This window comes from Euphorbia lathyris, chromosome 5 (genome assembly GCF_963576675.1).
Source record: "Euphorbia lathyris chromosome 5, ddEupLath1.1, whole genome shotgun sequence".
Lineage (NCBI taxonomy): Eukaryota > Viridiplantae > Streptophyta > Magnoliopsida > Malpighiales > Euphorbiaceae > Euphorbia > Euphorbia lathyris.
In genome coordinates this window covers 82,848,484-82,864,939 of record NC_088914.1, presented here as the reverse complement: position 1 = coordinate 82,864,939, position 16,456 = coordinate 82,848,484, and the positions used below count along the sequence as shown (strand labels likewise).

At 36.3% G+C, this 16,456-nt stretch overlaps 1 protein-coding gene across 1 annotated transcript; it reads left to right on the top strand.

Annotated features, from left to right (window-relative positions):
• Positions 1 to 297: 297 nt before the first annotated feature.
• LOC136229903 (uncharacterized) lies at positions 298 to 14,691 on the top strand. The gene is made up of 11 exons (XM_066018769.1): positions 298 to 405; positions 646 to 1,803; positions 2,230 to 2,491; positions 2,939 to 3,555; positions 3,688 to 4,460; positions 4,614 to 4,741; positions 4,799 to 4,887; positions 9,566 to 9,907; positions 12,731 to 13,273; positions 13,497 to 13,574; positions 14,443 to 14,691. Exons 1-11 carry the CDS (start codon positions 298 to 300, stop codon positions 14,689 to 14,691), a joined length of 4,347 nt encoding a protein of 1,448 aa, XP_065874841.1.
• Positions 14,692 to 16,456: the final 1,765 nt, after the last annotated feature.

The following is a 16,456-nucleotide window of genomic DNA, read 5'->3' as shown; positions in this document are numbered from 1 at the left end:
ATTTCTTTCAAACATTTGTCTCTTCTTCGAAAATCGTCTTTTATTCTATTCTTAGTGTGCTAAACTTTGGTTATCGTTACAATATTAGTCTTCTTTGCTTCTAGTTTCTGCTCTACTTTATTTTGTCATTCTTTTGCTTCATTGGCATTTATATTACCCGAGATAATCCTTGTGATATATCAAGATAATATAAAAGAGTGATTGAACCGGTTGTGAGGTACTTCTTTTACTTTCTTTTTCTTCTTTTCTTGCTTTAGACTAGATTTCACTTTTCTTTCATTCTTTATATATTTTGTCATGTCTAACGAACCTAAAAAGGACAACGTTAACGATGTTGATTCTAAAGAATGGCAACAAGCTATTGTAGGTGAGATGAAGAGGTTAGGGGCTATTGTGGCTGATTTGGTTTCAAACCAAAAGAAATCAAGCCAAAAGAAAGGAGGACGCGGGAGATTGAATTTTGATGATGAACTATCCGAGTCTGAAGAGGAGGAACAGTTTGGATACCGAAAAAGGGGTAACGATCGAAAAGATAGTAATCTTAATGCTATCAAACTTAAAATGCCTACTTTTCGAGGAGCTAGTGACCCAGAGGCGTATCTTGATTGGGTACGAAAGGTTGAAACAATCTTTGACATACATGAGTATTCCGAGGAGAAGAAGGTGAAACTTGTAGTATCCGAACTAACTGAATATGCGGCTGTTTGGTGGGACCAATTAAAGCGCACAAGAAAAAGAGATGGTGATGAACCCATAAGAACATGGGGTGAATTGAAGAAGGTCATGAAAAAGAGATTTGTGCCGGCTCACTATTATAAGGAGTTGTTGAAAGAACTCCAATCCATGTCTCAAGGTAACCAATCTGTTGAAGATTATCACAAACAATTGGAGATGGCACTAATCCGAGCTGATATACAAGAAGATGAGGAAGCTACCATGGTTAGATTTCTCATGGGAATGAAGAGGGAGATTCGCAACCCTCTTGAGCTACAAACTTATTTCCACATGGACGAGATGCTCCATAAAGCGATAAAAATTGAGAGACAACTTCAAGAGGTTGAGAAAGGGAGATCAAAGTTCAAAGGCACTACTTCCACTCCATGGAAGTCAGATCCAAGAGGTAATTTCAAAACTAAATCTGAATTTAGCTCTAAAAGTGACCAAACGCCTCAGGTTGATTCAAAAGCATTTGGGAAATTGCAAATTGGTGGAACTACTCCAAAATACAAAACTACTGAAAAACCCACAAGAACTCGTGAAATTGTGTGTTTTAAGTGCCAAGGGAGAGGGCACTATGCAAGAGAGTGTTCGAATCAAAAGGCGATGGTTATGAAGCATGGTGAGTTAATATCCGAAAGTGAGTCCGAACATGAATCAGATGATATGCCCACCTTAGAAGATTGTAGTGATATAGAAGAGGTGGATAGTAAAGGAGGACATGGAGTTAACTTAGTCACTCGTAGAACATTGAAGATGGGAGTGAGTGGTGACATTGAGCAACGAGAGCACATCTTTCATGCTCATTGCAACATACTTGGAAAAACATGCTTACTAATTATTGATGGAGGAAGTTGTTGCAATGTGGTAAGCAATGTGTTAGCAAGCCGATTAGGGATATCAACAATTCCACATCCCAATCCTTATCGGTTACAATGGTTGAATGATAGTAACGAACTCAAAGTTACTAAACAGGTGCTTCTGAACTTTTCTATTGGTTCTTTTTCTGATGAGGTATTATGTGATGTAGTACCTATGCAAGCATGTCATGTGTTATTGGGGAGGCCTTGGCAATTCGATCGATCAGCACTACATCATGGTCGAACAAATAAATTTACTATTGCTAAGGATGGGAAGAAGTATATTTTGCCACCTTTATCACCTGCTGAAGTGTTTGAAGATCAGCTCTACATGCAAAGAATGTTACAAGAACAATCTGTGAGAAGGGAAAAGGTTAAGGCGAGGGAAAATAAGAGTGATAAAATCAGTGAGGGTGTGAAGAGAGAAGAGGTGAGTGAAAAGGCATTAGTGAGGTCGAGAAATGAGGGTGAGAGGAGAGAAAAAGAGAGGAGCATTAACAAAAGCCAAAATCTATCTTTATATGCTAAATTGAGGGATGTAAAGCAAACTGATTTTGAAAACAAAAATTTATTATTATTTTATTGTAAGAGTTTTTGTTTATCTTCTGTAAGTCAGTCTAACCTTCCTTCTAGTATTTCCCCTCTTTTGCAGGAATTCAAGGATTTATTCCCCGAAGAGATGCCTAATAAGTTACCCCCGATTCGAGGAATTGAGCATCAAATTGACTTTGTTCCCGGAGCACAAATTCCAAATCGACCAGCCTATAGAAGTAACCCTGAGGAGACAAAAGAACTACAAAGGCAAGTCGAGGAACTAATGGCAAAAGGGTTGATTCGTGAATCTATGAGTCCGTGTGCTGTACCAGTCATCCTAGTACCAAAGAAAGATGGAACTTGGCGGATGTGCATCGATTGTAGAGCCGTCAATAAAATCACGGTAAAGTATCGTCATCCTATCCCTAGGTTAGATGATATGTTGGATGAATTAAATGGGGCTGTTATTTTCACTAAAATAGATCTTAAGAGTGGGTACCATCAGATTCGCATGTCATTAGGAGATGAATGGAAAACGGCTTTTAAGACTAAGCATGGTTTATATGAGTGGTTAGTTATGCCTTTCGGTTTAACAAATGCACCTAGTACTTTCATGAGATTAATGAATCATGTTTTGAGAGAGTTTATAGGTAAATTTGTTGTTGTTTATTTTGATGACATTCTTATCTATTCTAAATCTGAGGCAGAACACATAGAACATGTTAAGGTTGTATTAGATGTTTTGAGAGAACAGAAATTATACGCTAACCTTTCTAAGTGCTCATTTTGCATGGAGAAAGTTGTGTTTTTGGGTTTTATTGTTTCAGCACAAGGAGTTTCTGTTGATATTGAAAAGGTGAAAGCCATTCAAGAGTGGCCAACGCCAAATTCAGTTACCGAGGTGAGGAGCTTTCATGGCTTGGCGAGTTTCTATAGGAGGTTTGTGAAGAACTTCAGTACCATTGCCGCACCACTAACCGAGGTAATAAAAAAGAATGTTGGCTTTAAGTGGGGCAAAGCACAAGAGGATGCTTTTGAGATGCTTAAGGCAAGACTAACTTCTGCCCCCGTTTTAGCACTTCCAAACTTTGATAAATCGTTTGAAATTGAGTGTGATGCGTCGGGAGTAGGGATTGGTGCTGTTTTAATGCAAGAGGGTCGACCTATAGCCTTCTTTAGTGAAAAACTTAGTGGTGCAACCTTAAACTATCCCACTTATGATAAAGAACTCTATGCATTAGTTAGGGCTTTGCAAATGTGGCAACATTATTTATGGCCTAAAGAGTTTGTGATCCACACCGATCATGAATCCTTGAAACATCTTAAGGGTCAACAAAAATTGAACCGAAGACATGCCAAGTGGGTGGAATTTATAGAGACGTTTCCTTATGTGATTAAGTATAAGCAAGGGAAGGAAAACGTAGTTGCTGATGCATTAAGTAGGAGAGTTAGCTTATTGAATGTGATGCATGCTAAGTGTTTAGGATTTGAGTATATCAAAGAATTATATGTTGATGATCTAGACTTTGCATCTATTTATAAAGCTTGTGAACTTACTGCTTTTGGAAAATTTTATAGACATGAGGGCTACTTATTTAGAGATAATCGATTATGCATGCCTAAATGTTCACATAGAGAATTTCTTGTGAGGGAAGCCCACGGTGGAGGCTTGATGGGGCATTTTGGGGTTGCTAAGACTTTGGACATGATTTCTGAACATTTCTTTTGGCCTCATATGAAACGTGATGTGGAAAGAATATGTGCTAGTTGTATTAATTGTAAGAAAGCTAAGTCTAGAGTTATGCCTCATGGTTTATACACTCCATTACCTGTGCCGAATGAACCTTGGACTGCTATATCCATGGATTTTGTGATGGCTTTACCTAGGTCTAAGAGAGGTAATGATTCCATATTTGTGGTTGTAGATCGCTTTTCTAAGATGGCACATTTCATACCATGCCATAAAACTGATGATGCTATTAATATTGCTAACTTGTTCTTTAGAGAGGTTGTTCGTCTGCATGGGATGCCAAAGAGTATAGTTAGTGATAGAGATCCTAAGTTTTTAAGCTATTTTTGGAAGACTTTGTGGAATAAATTGGGGACTAAACTGTTGTTTTCTACTTCTTGTCACCCTCAAACTGATGGTCAAACCGAAGTAGTAAATAGAACTTTAGGACAACTTCTTAGGGCAGTTATTCAAAAGAATCTTAAGTCATGGGAAGAATGCCTACCATTTATTGAGTTCGCTTATAATAGGGCTATACATTCATCTACTAACTTCTCACCATTTGAAATTGTTTATGGTTTTAATCCTTTGACACCATTAGACTTGATCCCTTTGCCTGTTGATGAAAGGAAAAGTTTAGATGGAAAGAAAAAGGCAGAAATGGTGCTTAAGTTACATGAACAAGTGAAACAACAACTGGAGAAGAAGAATGAGCATTATGCAAAGCAAGCTAACAAGGGTCGACAATGTGTTCTATTTGAACCCGGTGATTGGGTGTGGTTGCATATGCGCAAGGAAAGGTTCCCCGCTCAGAGAAAATCAAAGCTACATCCTAGAGGCGATGGTCCATTTCAAGTAGTCGCACGAATTGGGGATAATGCCTACAAGCTCGACTTGCCAGGTGAGTATAGTGTGCATGCAACTTTTAATGTGGCTGATTTATCTTTGTTTGATGTAGGAGATGAAGATTTGAGGACAAATCCTTTTCAAGAGAGAGGGAATGATGTGATATCAAAAGCACAAGAGCATGGAACAAAGGAGCTTGGAGTTAAGGAGCCTAGTAGAAGCATGAGGGATCCATTGGAGCTGTCAATTGGACCTATGACGAAGAATCGTGCAAAGAAAGACCAACAAATGCTTAATGGACTCATCTTGAGCTTCTTTAAACAAGGAATGAATTCTAGCGAAGTCATTAAAGATGGTGTGTTTTTGTGTTGTATCCAAGCCCAAGCCCATAATAGTGATATGTAAAAAGGTTGATCATATTTTAAGAGAAGCTTTGGACTTGCATGTGTTTGGCATGTGCAAAACCCATTGGGACTCATTAAAATTAATGCTATAACCTTATAGGTTTGATTGGGCTTATTTCTAGCTAATTAAAAGGCCCAAATAATGTTAATTAGTGGGCTGAAATTGGGCTCTAAAGGACAAAAACGAATTTAATGTTTTTCCTTGTCTAATTAGGATTTCTTTTACCTTGGTGCACTAGGATTCAACTTCCTTTTTAGTTTAGGTTTAGGTTTATTTTGTAGCCTATATAAAGGCTTATATTCTTCATTATTTTTATCAATCAGAAATCAATATTTTTATGAACAAAAGTTCTTCTTTTCCTTTGGGAATTATTTTCAATCCGGGATTGAATTCTTTATTGTGAGCTTGAGAGACCGGGTCATCATTCTTGCAATATTATCTTGATCGTGAACAAGTATTTTGGTAAGGTACTTGTGAATCGCCAAACACTCAGGTTCCAATTTAATTATTCGAAGGTGTAAGGTCAGATCTCCTTTCATTGTCTTTAATTCTTTGGGATTGGTTTGTTATCACCAATTTATGTTTGTTATTTGATTCTATTAATTTCTTAAGATAGATCGGGAAAACTTGTTGATTTGGTTATTATCTCTTTTTCATAACCAATATCACATCATTTGGAATATCAGGAAAATAGAAAGAAATTCATAATTTGAGTTTTTTTGGTTAAAACGATGAGTTTAAATCCATAATTTCTCGCTTCTCATTTCAATCATCAATAAATTTTTATTTAGAATTAATTTGTTAGTTACTAAATAATTTATTGAATATACAAAATTTATAAACATTATTTTGGATTTTTAGTGAAATAATGGACACACAAATAATTTGTAATTTATTATTGAAAGAGAAATATTTTTCCATTCAACTTATCTGAATTCTTTTTAGTAAAACTGTAATTTTTTTCTTCTATTTAGGAATTCTTAAATAAATACACTTCTAGTTAAAATTTTGACTATATCTCGTAATTAAGCTCTTAAATTTTCATGGTTTTGAGAATTGAACCATTGATCATTTATTTTTTTTTAGAATAAACCTTTGAATTTTGGTTTTTATACACATTGGGCGTTTTACTAATGGTTCTCTTAGGTAAACTGTTAGTGAATGAAAGATTACGAGTTATTAATAAATAAAAAGCTATAAAGATTAGCGGTTTAATCAATAAGTTTATAATAATAATAAAAAACATGAATTGAATATGTTCAATTTATTATAAGTTTGCAAATATAAGATGTTTGTATATTACGATAACTTATTTTAATGATTTTTTTTATTTATTAGTTTGGAAGTGAAATTCCAAATTCAATTATTAATTCAAATAGTAGTGTTTAAAGTAAAAATTACAAAGTCATTTTCATGGATCTCTTGTTTTTTTTTTTTTTTTTTTTTTTTGAGAACGAACTAAAGAATTATATTAATGAATGAATCAAATCATTGTTTAAAACAGGTATTAGCCAATCCGACTTATCAACAAAAGAATAAAAACTAGCATTGGAAAGAGCACGCCTTGCAATTTGATGCGCTATCCTATTCGCTAGTCTCGGGACAAAAAACATTGAAAATGTCTTATTACTTAGCAGTTCCTTGCAATCCTCCACCACGTCTCCTACGGCTGAGATATGATTCTCACACGAGTTTATTCCATCAACTACAGTCTTAGCATCCATCTCTACCTGCAATGTATCTACTTTCAGCGCAATTGTAACGTTTCGCGCAAGGCCAAAGCTTCCACCATCTGTGACGTGTATACTCCCGCAAATAAACCGCTCGCCCCTGCCATCGTCTCTACCTCCTCATCTCGAATCACCGCCCCCAACCACTACGACCCTCCTCTTGAAACATGGCTCCGTCGATATTACACTTGAGCCACCCCCTTCTCGGCTGCTGCCACGGAATTGATCGCCCTCTACTCCTTAGAATTGATCGCCCTCTACTCCACGGAATTGATCGTCCGTCTCCCCATTTCTAGCACCTTACGTTGAATTCCAGCCACCTGTTGTTGCGAGCTACTCTCAGTTCTTCCTCCCAAGGCAGTACTCAATATGGATCTCTTGTTTTTTTCATTCAATTTCTTTAATCGTTGGACATGTATTCAAAATTTAGAAAAAAAAACTGATTTTTTTTATTTATCTTGAATAAAAATAATAAGATAATTAAGTAAACAAATTTCGAAACACATGACTAATAAGTCATGAATTTTTAAGATTTTAAGGATTAAACCCTTGATTTTTAAATTTTATACAGATTGAGTCATTCACCAATGGAGTCATTATTGAGTGGTTTAATATGTGTGAAAATTAAAATTTATAGGCTTAGTAAAAAAAATGATCAAAAGCTCAATTCTTGAAACCATATAAGAGTTTAATTAGTTCACATGAGGTAAGGAAAAATGAATGAAGAAAGGGAAACCAAAAGAAGGAAAGGAATAAGCATTGATCCCCCTATGTGTTTGGTTATGTTTAGGAAAGGGAATACAATTTCAAACCTCTGGAATTTTTGAACTTTCAGATTTCTAGAATTTCAAAAAATTCTTGAACTTCAAAAATTGTTAAATTCTGAAAATTTTGGAACTTGAATTTAAAATTTTTGAAATTCTGGAATTTTTAAAATTCCAGAATCCGAAAATTCTGGAATTTCAAAAATTTTGAAATTCCAGAATCCGGAAATTCTAGAATTTTGGAAATTCTGAAATTCCAGAATCTAGAATTTCTGGAATTTTAGAAATGCTGAAATTCCAGATATTCTGAAATTCTAGAAATTTTGGAAGTTCAAAAATTCTGGAATTTTTCAAATTCTGAAATTCCAGAAATTCTGAAATTTTAGAAATTTCAGAAATTTTGGACTTTTTGAAAATTCTGGAATTTCAAAAATTTTAGAAATTCTAGAATTTCATAAATTTCAGAGATTTGTGGTTCGATAAAATAAAAAGAACAAACAAATTGGGAAAGGGAATCCAATTCCCTACAAGATTTGGGGTAATTGATTAACCTAAAGTGGGGTAATCCTATAATCTAAAATGGGTAAAGGGAATTAATTTTTTTGTTAAACAAACAAGAACAAAGGGAATGAAACCCTCCCATTCCCATTTCCATTCCTAAAGACCCCGAACCAAACGCCCCTAAGTTTTAGTCCAAAATTTTCTTTATACTTTAATAATCTACCTCCAGATTCCAGCTTAAACATTTTGAGAAACCTAAATAAATATTATATTAAAAAAAACTTTGAGATGGGATCTGAATATAGCATGGTTTTGTTGGTTTTTTTAAGACGTATATCCAACAAAAAAAAAAAATCTATGGTTACGCTAGTTTTATAGATAGAAATGTGATTTTTTTTTTCAAAATGAGGATTGTGTTTATTGATATTTGCAAATCGATAATTTTTGGATTGACAAATTTGGTCGTAAATAATTTTAAGAATTAAAGTTGTTTAGTATCTATGAAACTATATTTATTATTTTCCAGAATTATCATTTTTGGAGCTTTGTCTCTCTAAACATTAATTTTTTCCCTCTTTACCAAACAACACCTAAATTACCTCAAAACTAAAATGTTTAAGAATTAAAGTTGTTTAAAATATCATTAAATTCTTAAAATTTTTTATTTTGAAATTGTTAATGGTCAAATTTGTCAATATCAACAAAAAAAGTTATCGATATATCAACAAACACATTATTTGTTTTGACAAAATAATACCATAATTCTTCATCAGCAAAACAGTGTAAACTAGATATGAATATTTATTATTTTATTTATGTAAGTCGTTGTTTTCTATCACTTGCTGATGATGATGCTGAGTCAACAAGTCAGCGTAATTGTAAGTCAACCCGTCAGCAAGAGTAAAATCAAGAAGTCGGAATGCTGAGTTATCAAGTCAGCATGGCTGTGGTCAGCATGGTACTGAGGTGATAATACAGGTCAACATGGTCTTGCTGTGTTACCACTGGTCAGTAGGTCTTGCTGAGTTAGTACATTTTGAGTAAGGATATTTTGGGTATTTTCACAACTTTGTAAAGGCTATAAAAGGTCTGGGTTGGGAAGTAGTTTCATACGAGAGATTCTTAGACTAAGTCATAAGTGTACACTGTGATAATCTGAATTGGGGATTGGGAAAACACGAGAGTTTCTGGAAAAGGAGAAACTGTTTCAATCTTGTTGTAATCTCCATTGATTAGTGAAGTTGCTGGATGTAGGCAGTTAAGCCGAACCAGGGTAAATTCTGTGTGTATTCTTTTGATTGTTGTTTCAAGATCCAATCTGTGATCTTTGTGTACTTTGTTTCTCTGTGTGGTTGATTGATCGTTCGAAGCGTAGTTCAACAATTGGTATCAGAGCTAATCAAGAACAGAGCAATGGGTTTTACAAAGATCGAGATCGAGCGTTTCAATGGTAAGGGAGATTTTGCTCTATGGAGACAGAGGATGAAGGCAATCTTGGTTCAAATGAAGGTTGCGAAGGCTCTGAAGGGCGAGAAGGAATTTCTGGCGACAATGACGAAGGAGGAGAAAGAAGATCTTCTTGAATTGGCTTACAGTACGATCGTCCTGTATCTTGGCAATAAAGTGCTAAGAGAAGTTTCGAAGGAAACCTCAGCTGCTGGGGTTTGGCTCAAGCTTGAACAGTTGTACATGACGAAGACACTCACCAATCGGGTTTATCTTAAGGGAAAGCTTTTCGGCTTCAAGATGAACGAGGACAAGCCAGTAGAAGAATATCTTGATGATTTCTCAAAGATCATAATTGACCTAGAGAACATAGAGGTAAAGATTGAAGATGAAGATCAGGCCATAATGATCTTGAATTCTTTACCCCAGTCTTTCAGTCATTTTATTGAAACCATGAAGTACGCTAGAGAAACACTAAGTCTGGAAGAAGTTCTGATGGCGCTAAAGTCAAAACAGATTGAGGCCAACACCAACACTGAAGCTGCAGAAGGATTGTTTGTTCGTGGAAGGTCTGAGAAAAAGGACTCTCACAAGCCAAAGAACAAGAACAGGAAAAAGTCCAAAACTACATCCTCAAGCAATAAAGAAGGCAAGGTCTACAAGTGTTTTCACTGCCATAAGGAAGGACATTTCAGGAAAAACTGTCCTGAGAGGAACAAGAGTCTAGGTCAGCCTAAAGATCAAGGTGAAGCCGCTGTGGTAGAAGAAGGTTATGAGAGCGCTGAGGTCCTTGCTGTCACTGATAAAGATCCAAACACTGACTGGATCTTGGACAGCGGATGTACGTTCCATATGACTCCCAACAGGACGTGGTTCGAAGACTTTCAAGAGGAAGGTGGGAGGGTTCTTCTAGGCAACAACAAGTTGTGCAAGGTACTGGGTCAAGGCTCCATTAGGCTGAAGATGTTCGATGGTCAAGAAAGGATTATGACCGGTGTGAGGTATGTGCCAGAACTGAAAAGAAATTTAATTTCTTTAGGTACGCTTGATAAACAAGGATACAATTATAGAGCCGAAGGGGGTATCATAAGGATATCTAGAGGACCTTTAGTTGTTATGAAAGGTACCATGAGTAATGGCCTATACACACTCCTAGGTAGTACTGTGTTAGTCTCTACCGCAAATCTCACCGAGTCTAAAACTGATAGAACCAATATTTGGCACCTTAGACTAGGTCACGTGAGTGAAGTTGGTTTACATGAACTTAGGAAGCAGGGTTGTCTTGGTAAAGATCACATAGGAAAGATAGATTTCTGTGAGAACTGTGTCTTAGGGAAGTCTAGTAAAGTCAAGTTTCCTAAGTCAGCAATACATAGAACCCAGGACATTCTTGAGTACATTCACTCTGACCTATGGGGGCCAACAAGAACTAAGTCTCATGGTGGGAGGACCTATTTTATGACTCTTATTGATGATTACTCTAGAAGAGTATGGGTTTATATTCTAGCTCATAAGAATGAGGCTTTGCAAACGTTCAAGGATTGGAAAGTGTTAGTGGAAAACCAAACAGGAAAGAAAATCAAAAGGTTGAGAACCGACAATGGTTTGGAGTTTCTTGACAAAGATTTCATCACTTTGTGCAAGAAGTCAGGTATAACTAAACATCATACCGTTCCTGGAACTCCACAGCAGAATGGCCTAGCAGAGAGGTATAATAGGACTATCCTAGAAAGAGTTAGGTGCATGTTAATCCAATCCAGTCTCCCTAAGTCTTTCTGGGCTGAAGCAGTGCAAACTGCGTGTTACCTAATCAATAGGTGCCCATCATCTGCTATAGGTTTTAAAACACCTATGCAAATGTGGTCTGATTACCCAGAGGATTATGGAAAACTTAGAGTGTTTGGTTGTTCAGCTTTTGCACACGTTAGACAGGGAAAATTAGAACCTCGGGCTCTAAGATGTGTTTTTATAGGCTACCCTATAGGAGTCAAGGGCTATAAGTTGTGGTGCCTAGAATCTGGTTATAAGAAATCCATAGTCAGCAGAAATGTTGTGTTCAATGAGATGGATTTTCCTTATCCGAAAAACCAAGAAAAAACTCAGTTAGAACCGAGTAGTCCTAAGTCCATTCAAAACCTTGAGAGTGTTAAGAATGAGGTGGAGCTTGAAGAAAATAGTGAAAACACCCGTAAAACCGAGCAAGAAGTCAGTGATGGTAATGATACTGAGTCCAGTCAAAGCTATAGACTTGTTAGAGACCGTGAAAGAAGAGTCCCTAGGGCCCCGGTTAGATATGGTTTTGAGGACCTTGTAGCTTATGCATTTAGTGTTGCTAAGGAAGTACAAGAGTCTGAACCTGTAACCTATAGGGAAGCTGTGAATTCGGTTGACAAGGAACAGTGGCTTAATGCTATGAAGGATGAGATAAAATCCCTTGATAAAAATGAAACTTGGATTTTGGTAGATAAACCTTTTGATAAGAAGTTGGTCGGTTCAAGGTGGGTGTTTAAAAGAAAGGAAGGGATACCTGGTGTAGAGGAACCTAGGTTTAAAGCTAGGTTGGTGGCCAAAGGGTTTACTCAGCAGGAAGGTATAGACTTTAATGAAATCTATTCACCGGTTGTTAAACATAGGTCTATTAGGATTATTCTCTCTCTTGTAGCTCGTTTTGATCTAGAATTAGAACACTTAGATGTCAAAACAGCTTTTCTTCATGGAAACCTGGATGAGGTCATATATATGCAACAACCAGAGGGTTTTGAAATAGGAGATAAAGACCAGCGGGTATGTTTGCTTAAGAAGTCTCTATATGGTCTGAAACAGTCCCCTAGACAGTGGTACATGAAGTTCGATGAGTTTATGATAAGTCAGGACTTTCATAGGTCTAGTTATGACTGGTGTGTGTATAGTAGAGACCTTAGTGATGGCTCTAAGATTTATCTCTTGTTATATGTTGATGACATGCTTATAGCTTGTCAAAACAAAGCAACCATAAATTAGTTAAAGGCACAACTAAACACACGGTTTGAGATGAAGGATCTCGGGTCAGCACGAAAAATTTTAGGGATGCAAATTTCTCGAGACAGAGGAAGAAAGAAGCTATTCCTAAGTCAGTCAGTTTATCTGAGCAAGGTGTTAAAACGTTTTGGTATGACGAATTCAAAGGCCGTTCTCACTCCACTTGCAAGTCACTTCAAGCTGAGCAGTAAGCAAAGTCCTCAAACTGATGAGGAAAAGGAAGACATGGAGAGGGTGCCATATTCGAGTGTTGTAGGCTGTCTAATGTATGCGATGGTCTGTACACGTCCAGATTTGGCTCATGCTGTGAGTCTCATTAGCAGGTTCATGGCAAATCCAGGAAGAGCTCATTGGTCAGCAGTGAAGTGGGTGCTGAGGTATGTCAAAGGCTCATTGAGTAAAGGTTTGAGTTATGGTGGAGCTGAAGCCCTAGTGGATGATGTAGCAGGTTTTGTTGATTCTGATTATACTGGTAGCATTGACACCAGAAAATCCCAAACCGGGTACGTATTCACTGTGTTTGGAACTGCAATAAGTTGGAGGGCAAGTCTACAGTCAGTTGTGACTTTGTCAACAACCGAGGCAGAGTTTATTGCTGTTACAGAGGCAGTAAAGGAAGCTATGTGGCTGAGAGGAGTCTTAACGGAACTTGGAGTGACACAGATTGATGGTTTGAAGATTTACTGTGATAGCCAAGGAGCTATACATCTGTCAAAACATCAAGTTTTTCACGAGCAATCCAAACACATAGATGTGAGAATGCATTTCGTCAGGGATGTGATTAGCACTGGTACTGTTCAGGTGGTGAAAGTGGGAACTGAGGATAACCCAGCCGACATGCTGACCAAATCTGTTTCAAGTAATAAATTTGAACATTGCTTGAAACTGGTTAGGATGGTCAGTGGTCCTTGAGTGTATTTTCTTCACTAGTTGATGGAGTGAATAGGAAGACAAGGTGGAGATTGTAAGTCGTTGTTTTCTATCACTTGCTGATGATGATGCTGAGCAACAAGTCAGCGTAATTGTAAGTCAACCCGTCAGCAAGAGTAAAATCAAAAAGTCGAAATGCTGAGTTATCAAGTCAGCATGGCTGTGGTCAGCATGGTACTGAGGTGATAATACAGGTCAACATGGTCTTGCTGTGTTACCACTGGTCAGTAGGTCTTGTTGAGTTAGTACATTTTGAGTAAGGATATTTTGGGTATTTTCACAACTTTGTAAAGGCTATAAAAGGTCTGGGTTGGGAAGTAGTTTCATACGAGAGATTCTTAGACTAAGTCATAAGTGTACACTGTGATAATCTGAATTGGGGATTGGGAAAACACGAGAGTTTCTGGAAAAGGAGAAACTGTTTCAATCTTGTTGTAATCTCCATTGATTAGTGAAGTTGCTGGATGTAGGCAGTTAAGCCGAACCAGGGTAAATTCTGTGTGTATTCTTTTGATTGTTGTTTCAAGATCCAATCTGTGATCTTTGTGTACTTTGTTTCTCTGTGTGGTTGATTGATCGTTCGAAGCGTAGTTCAACAATTTATGCGATAAAATATAAAAGTAATTATTTCATCACAAAAAGTATAAAAGTAATGTTTTTTTAACTATAAAAATACTTCTAGCATGTTACTTATGCTCGTCAACCATAATTGAAGTTGGGATGGATCCTAAATTTCATGGACAAACTCAAAACCAACCGCTCTAATAAGATTGTGTGTTAGCGTGATTCATTTATCGTCTAATAAAACTTGTAGAGCAATTCTCTAGCTCTGTACAAATCGATTGGCAATTAGAAAGAATCATACCAAACACAGAATCCAACTTCGTTTGACAGTAAAAGCGACTAACGTATAATTGAGAGTTAGATTATACCAACACGTCCTTATACCCATTTTCCTTAAGACAACTAAGAGCTTCCCTGACGCTCAAGCTTTCAGTGATGAGGGATCAATGCGGATGGGAAGGCTAAAGGAGATAACGACCAACACACCACTAGAATCACAAAGGACAAAGCCAAAACTAGTCGATGAGGTTTACTCAAACAATGTCGTATCGATGTTACACTTTAGGGAACCTGATAGCGTAGGAGACCATCGGTCAACAATAGGTCATATTGAGCTAAAACTACCCGAAGAGGCCAACTGGGCTTGAGTCAAACTAGGGACGAGCATTGTAGCATTGGTAAAAATTAAACCAGTAGAGGAGGAGGATTTATTCCAAACCCAGTTGTTCTGATGAGACCATATAATCAAATAGATAATGGATGCTTGATAAATGATTTTTGTATTATTTGAGCGAGGAATAAAAGACCAGAAATCAACAAAAGAGGAAATGAACCACATCTATGAAGACCCAAACTTGAGGAGCTTGAACACAGCCTACCAACCCATTATAATTATCTTCCTCCACAAACACCTAGGACAACAACTATAGATAGGAACATGACGATGGCTCAATGCAGAAAGAGTAATAATTAGCGAGTTTGATAAAGAACGTCGAGCCTAGTCTCAAACTTTTAGAGGAACATGTAGCTTCCACACTAAATTCTAGGGAGAAGAGTCAGGTATTGTGGATTGACCAAACGTTTCTTGCTGAAGCCTTTTATAAGCCTCTTAACAAAATATCTTTACAGTTCCAAAACCAATATCAATCATCGTTAATGCTACGTTTGCTCAAAGGAATTTGACAAATGAGAGACCTGCTCCTTAAAAAAAAGGGAATCAAACACCTTGTGATTTGAAGCAAAACCATAATCAATAAAAAATATTTTATCTTCAAATATTCGGATAAATTACATATACGGTGTACAATTTTTACCTCATTTCATATTTTGGTGTACAATATTCAATTTTGTACATTAAAATGCACAATCTTATAGGCGACTTCACACTTGTATAGCCTGGAAAAATTATCAGGTCATCAAAATTCAACTCGCCACGTCACCAATATTGAATTCCTAAAAAACAAATTGTGGAATCCACCAATTAAGAATTAATTTTTTATATCATTTTCTTTTCCATATCCAAACATTTCCCTTCTTTTTCGGGGTAAATTACAACAATAGTACCTGAACTTTATCTATTTTACATTTTGGTACTTAGATTACATTTTGTCTCAGAAAAATACCCGAAGTAACGATGACCGGACAATTTAGTAAATTTTACCGGTAAATGACCGGTCAATTTAGTAAGTTTGAGTAAATTACATTAATAGTACCTGAATTTTTCCTAATTCACACTTTGGTACCTGGATTTTTTTATCCTAAAAATATAACTCAAATGAAGGTGATCGGATAATTTAGTACATCTGATCGATTAGTGACCAATCAACGAGTTTTGACCATTTTGAATTAAAAATTAGGACCTACAATGCACTCAATTAACATAAAATTATAATACTACCCTTTAATATATATATAGAGCTAAAGGGTAGTATTGTATATGTTAATTGAGTGTATGATGAGTCTAAATTTCTGAGTTAAAGTGGTCAAACTCACGTTGACTGGTCAAATATACTAAATTATCGATTCATCTTTACTTGAAGTGTATTTTTGGACAAAATGAAATTTAGGTACCAAAATGTGAATTAGGGTAAAGTTTAGGTACCATTAGTGCAATTTACTCATCAAACCCGCATTGACCGGTAAAATGTACTAAATTGTCCGGTTATCGTTAGTTCAGGTATATTTTCGGAACAAAATATAATCTAGGTACCAAATTATGAATTAGAGTAAAGTTCAGATACTATTAGTGTAATTTACTCTTCTTTTTCGTTTAATATTTTTTTTCTCTCTCTACAAGTGTAATTTTTTCTCTCACACACACACACTTTCCTTGCATTAAATGTTTAAATTTTTTTTCTCTCTTATTTTTAATTTTTCACATTTTTTTTGATTTTGTCCAACCGAAAACCACTT

What these genes read in the sequence shown, in the direction of transcription:
- LOC136229903 (XM_066018769.1), top strand. Translation starts at nt 298, where the DNA reads ATGTCTAACGAACCTAAAAAGGACAACGTTAACGATGTTGATTCTAAA. An exon ending in GACTTGATCCCTTTGCCTGT is followed by an intron (nt 4,461 to 4,613) that starts TGATGAAAGGAA and finishes ACCCGGTGATTG; the next exon opens with GGTGTGGTTGCATATGCGCA. An exon ending in CTACAAGCTCGACTTGCCAG is followed by an intron (nt 4,742 to 4,798) that starts GTGAGTATAGTG and finishes TGTTTGATGTAG; the next exon opens with GAGATGAAGATTTGAGGACA.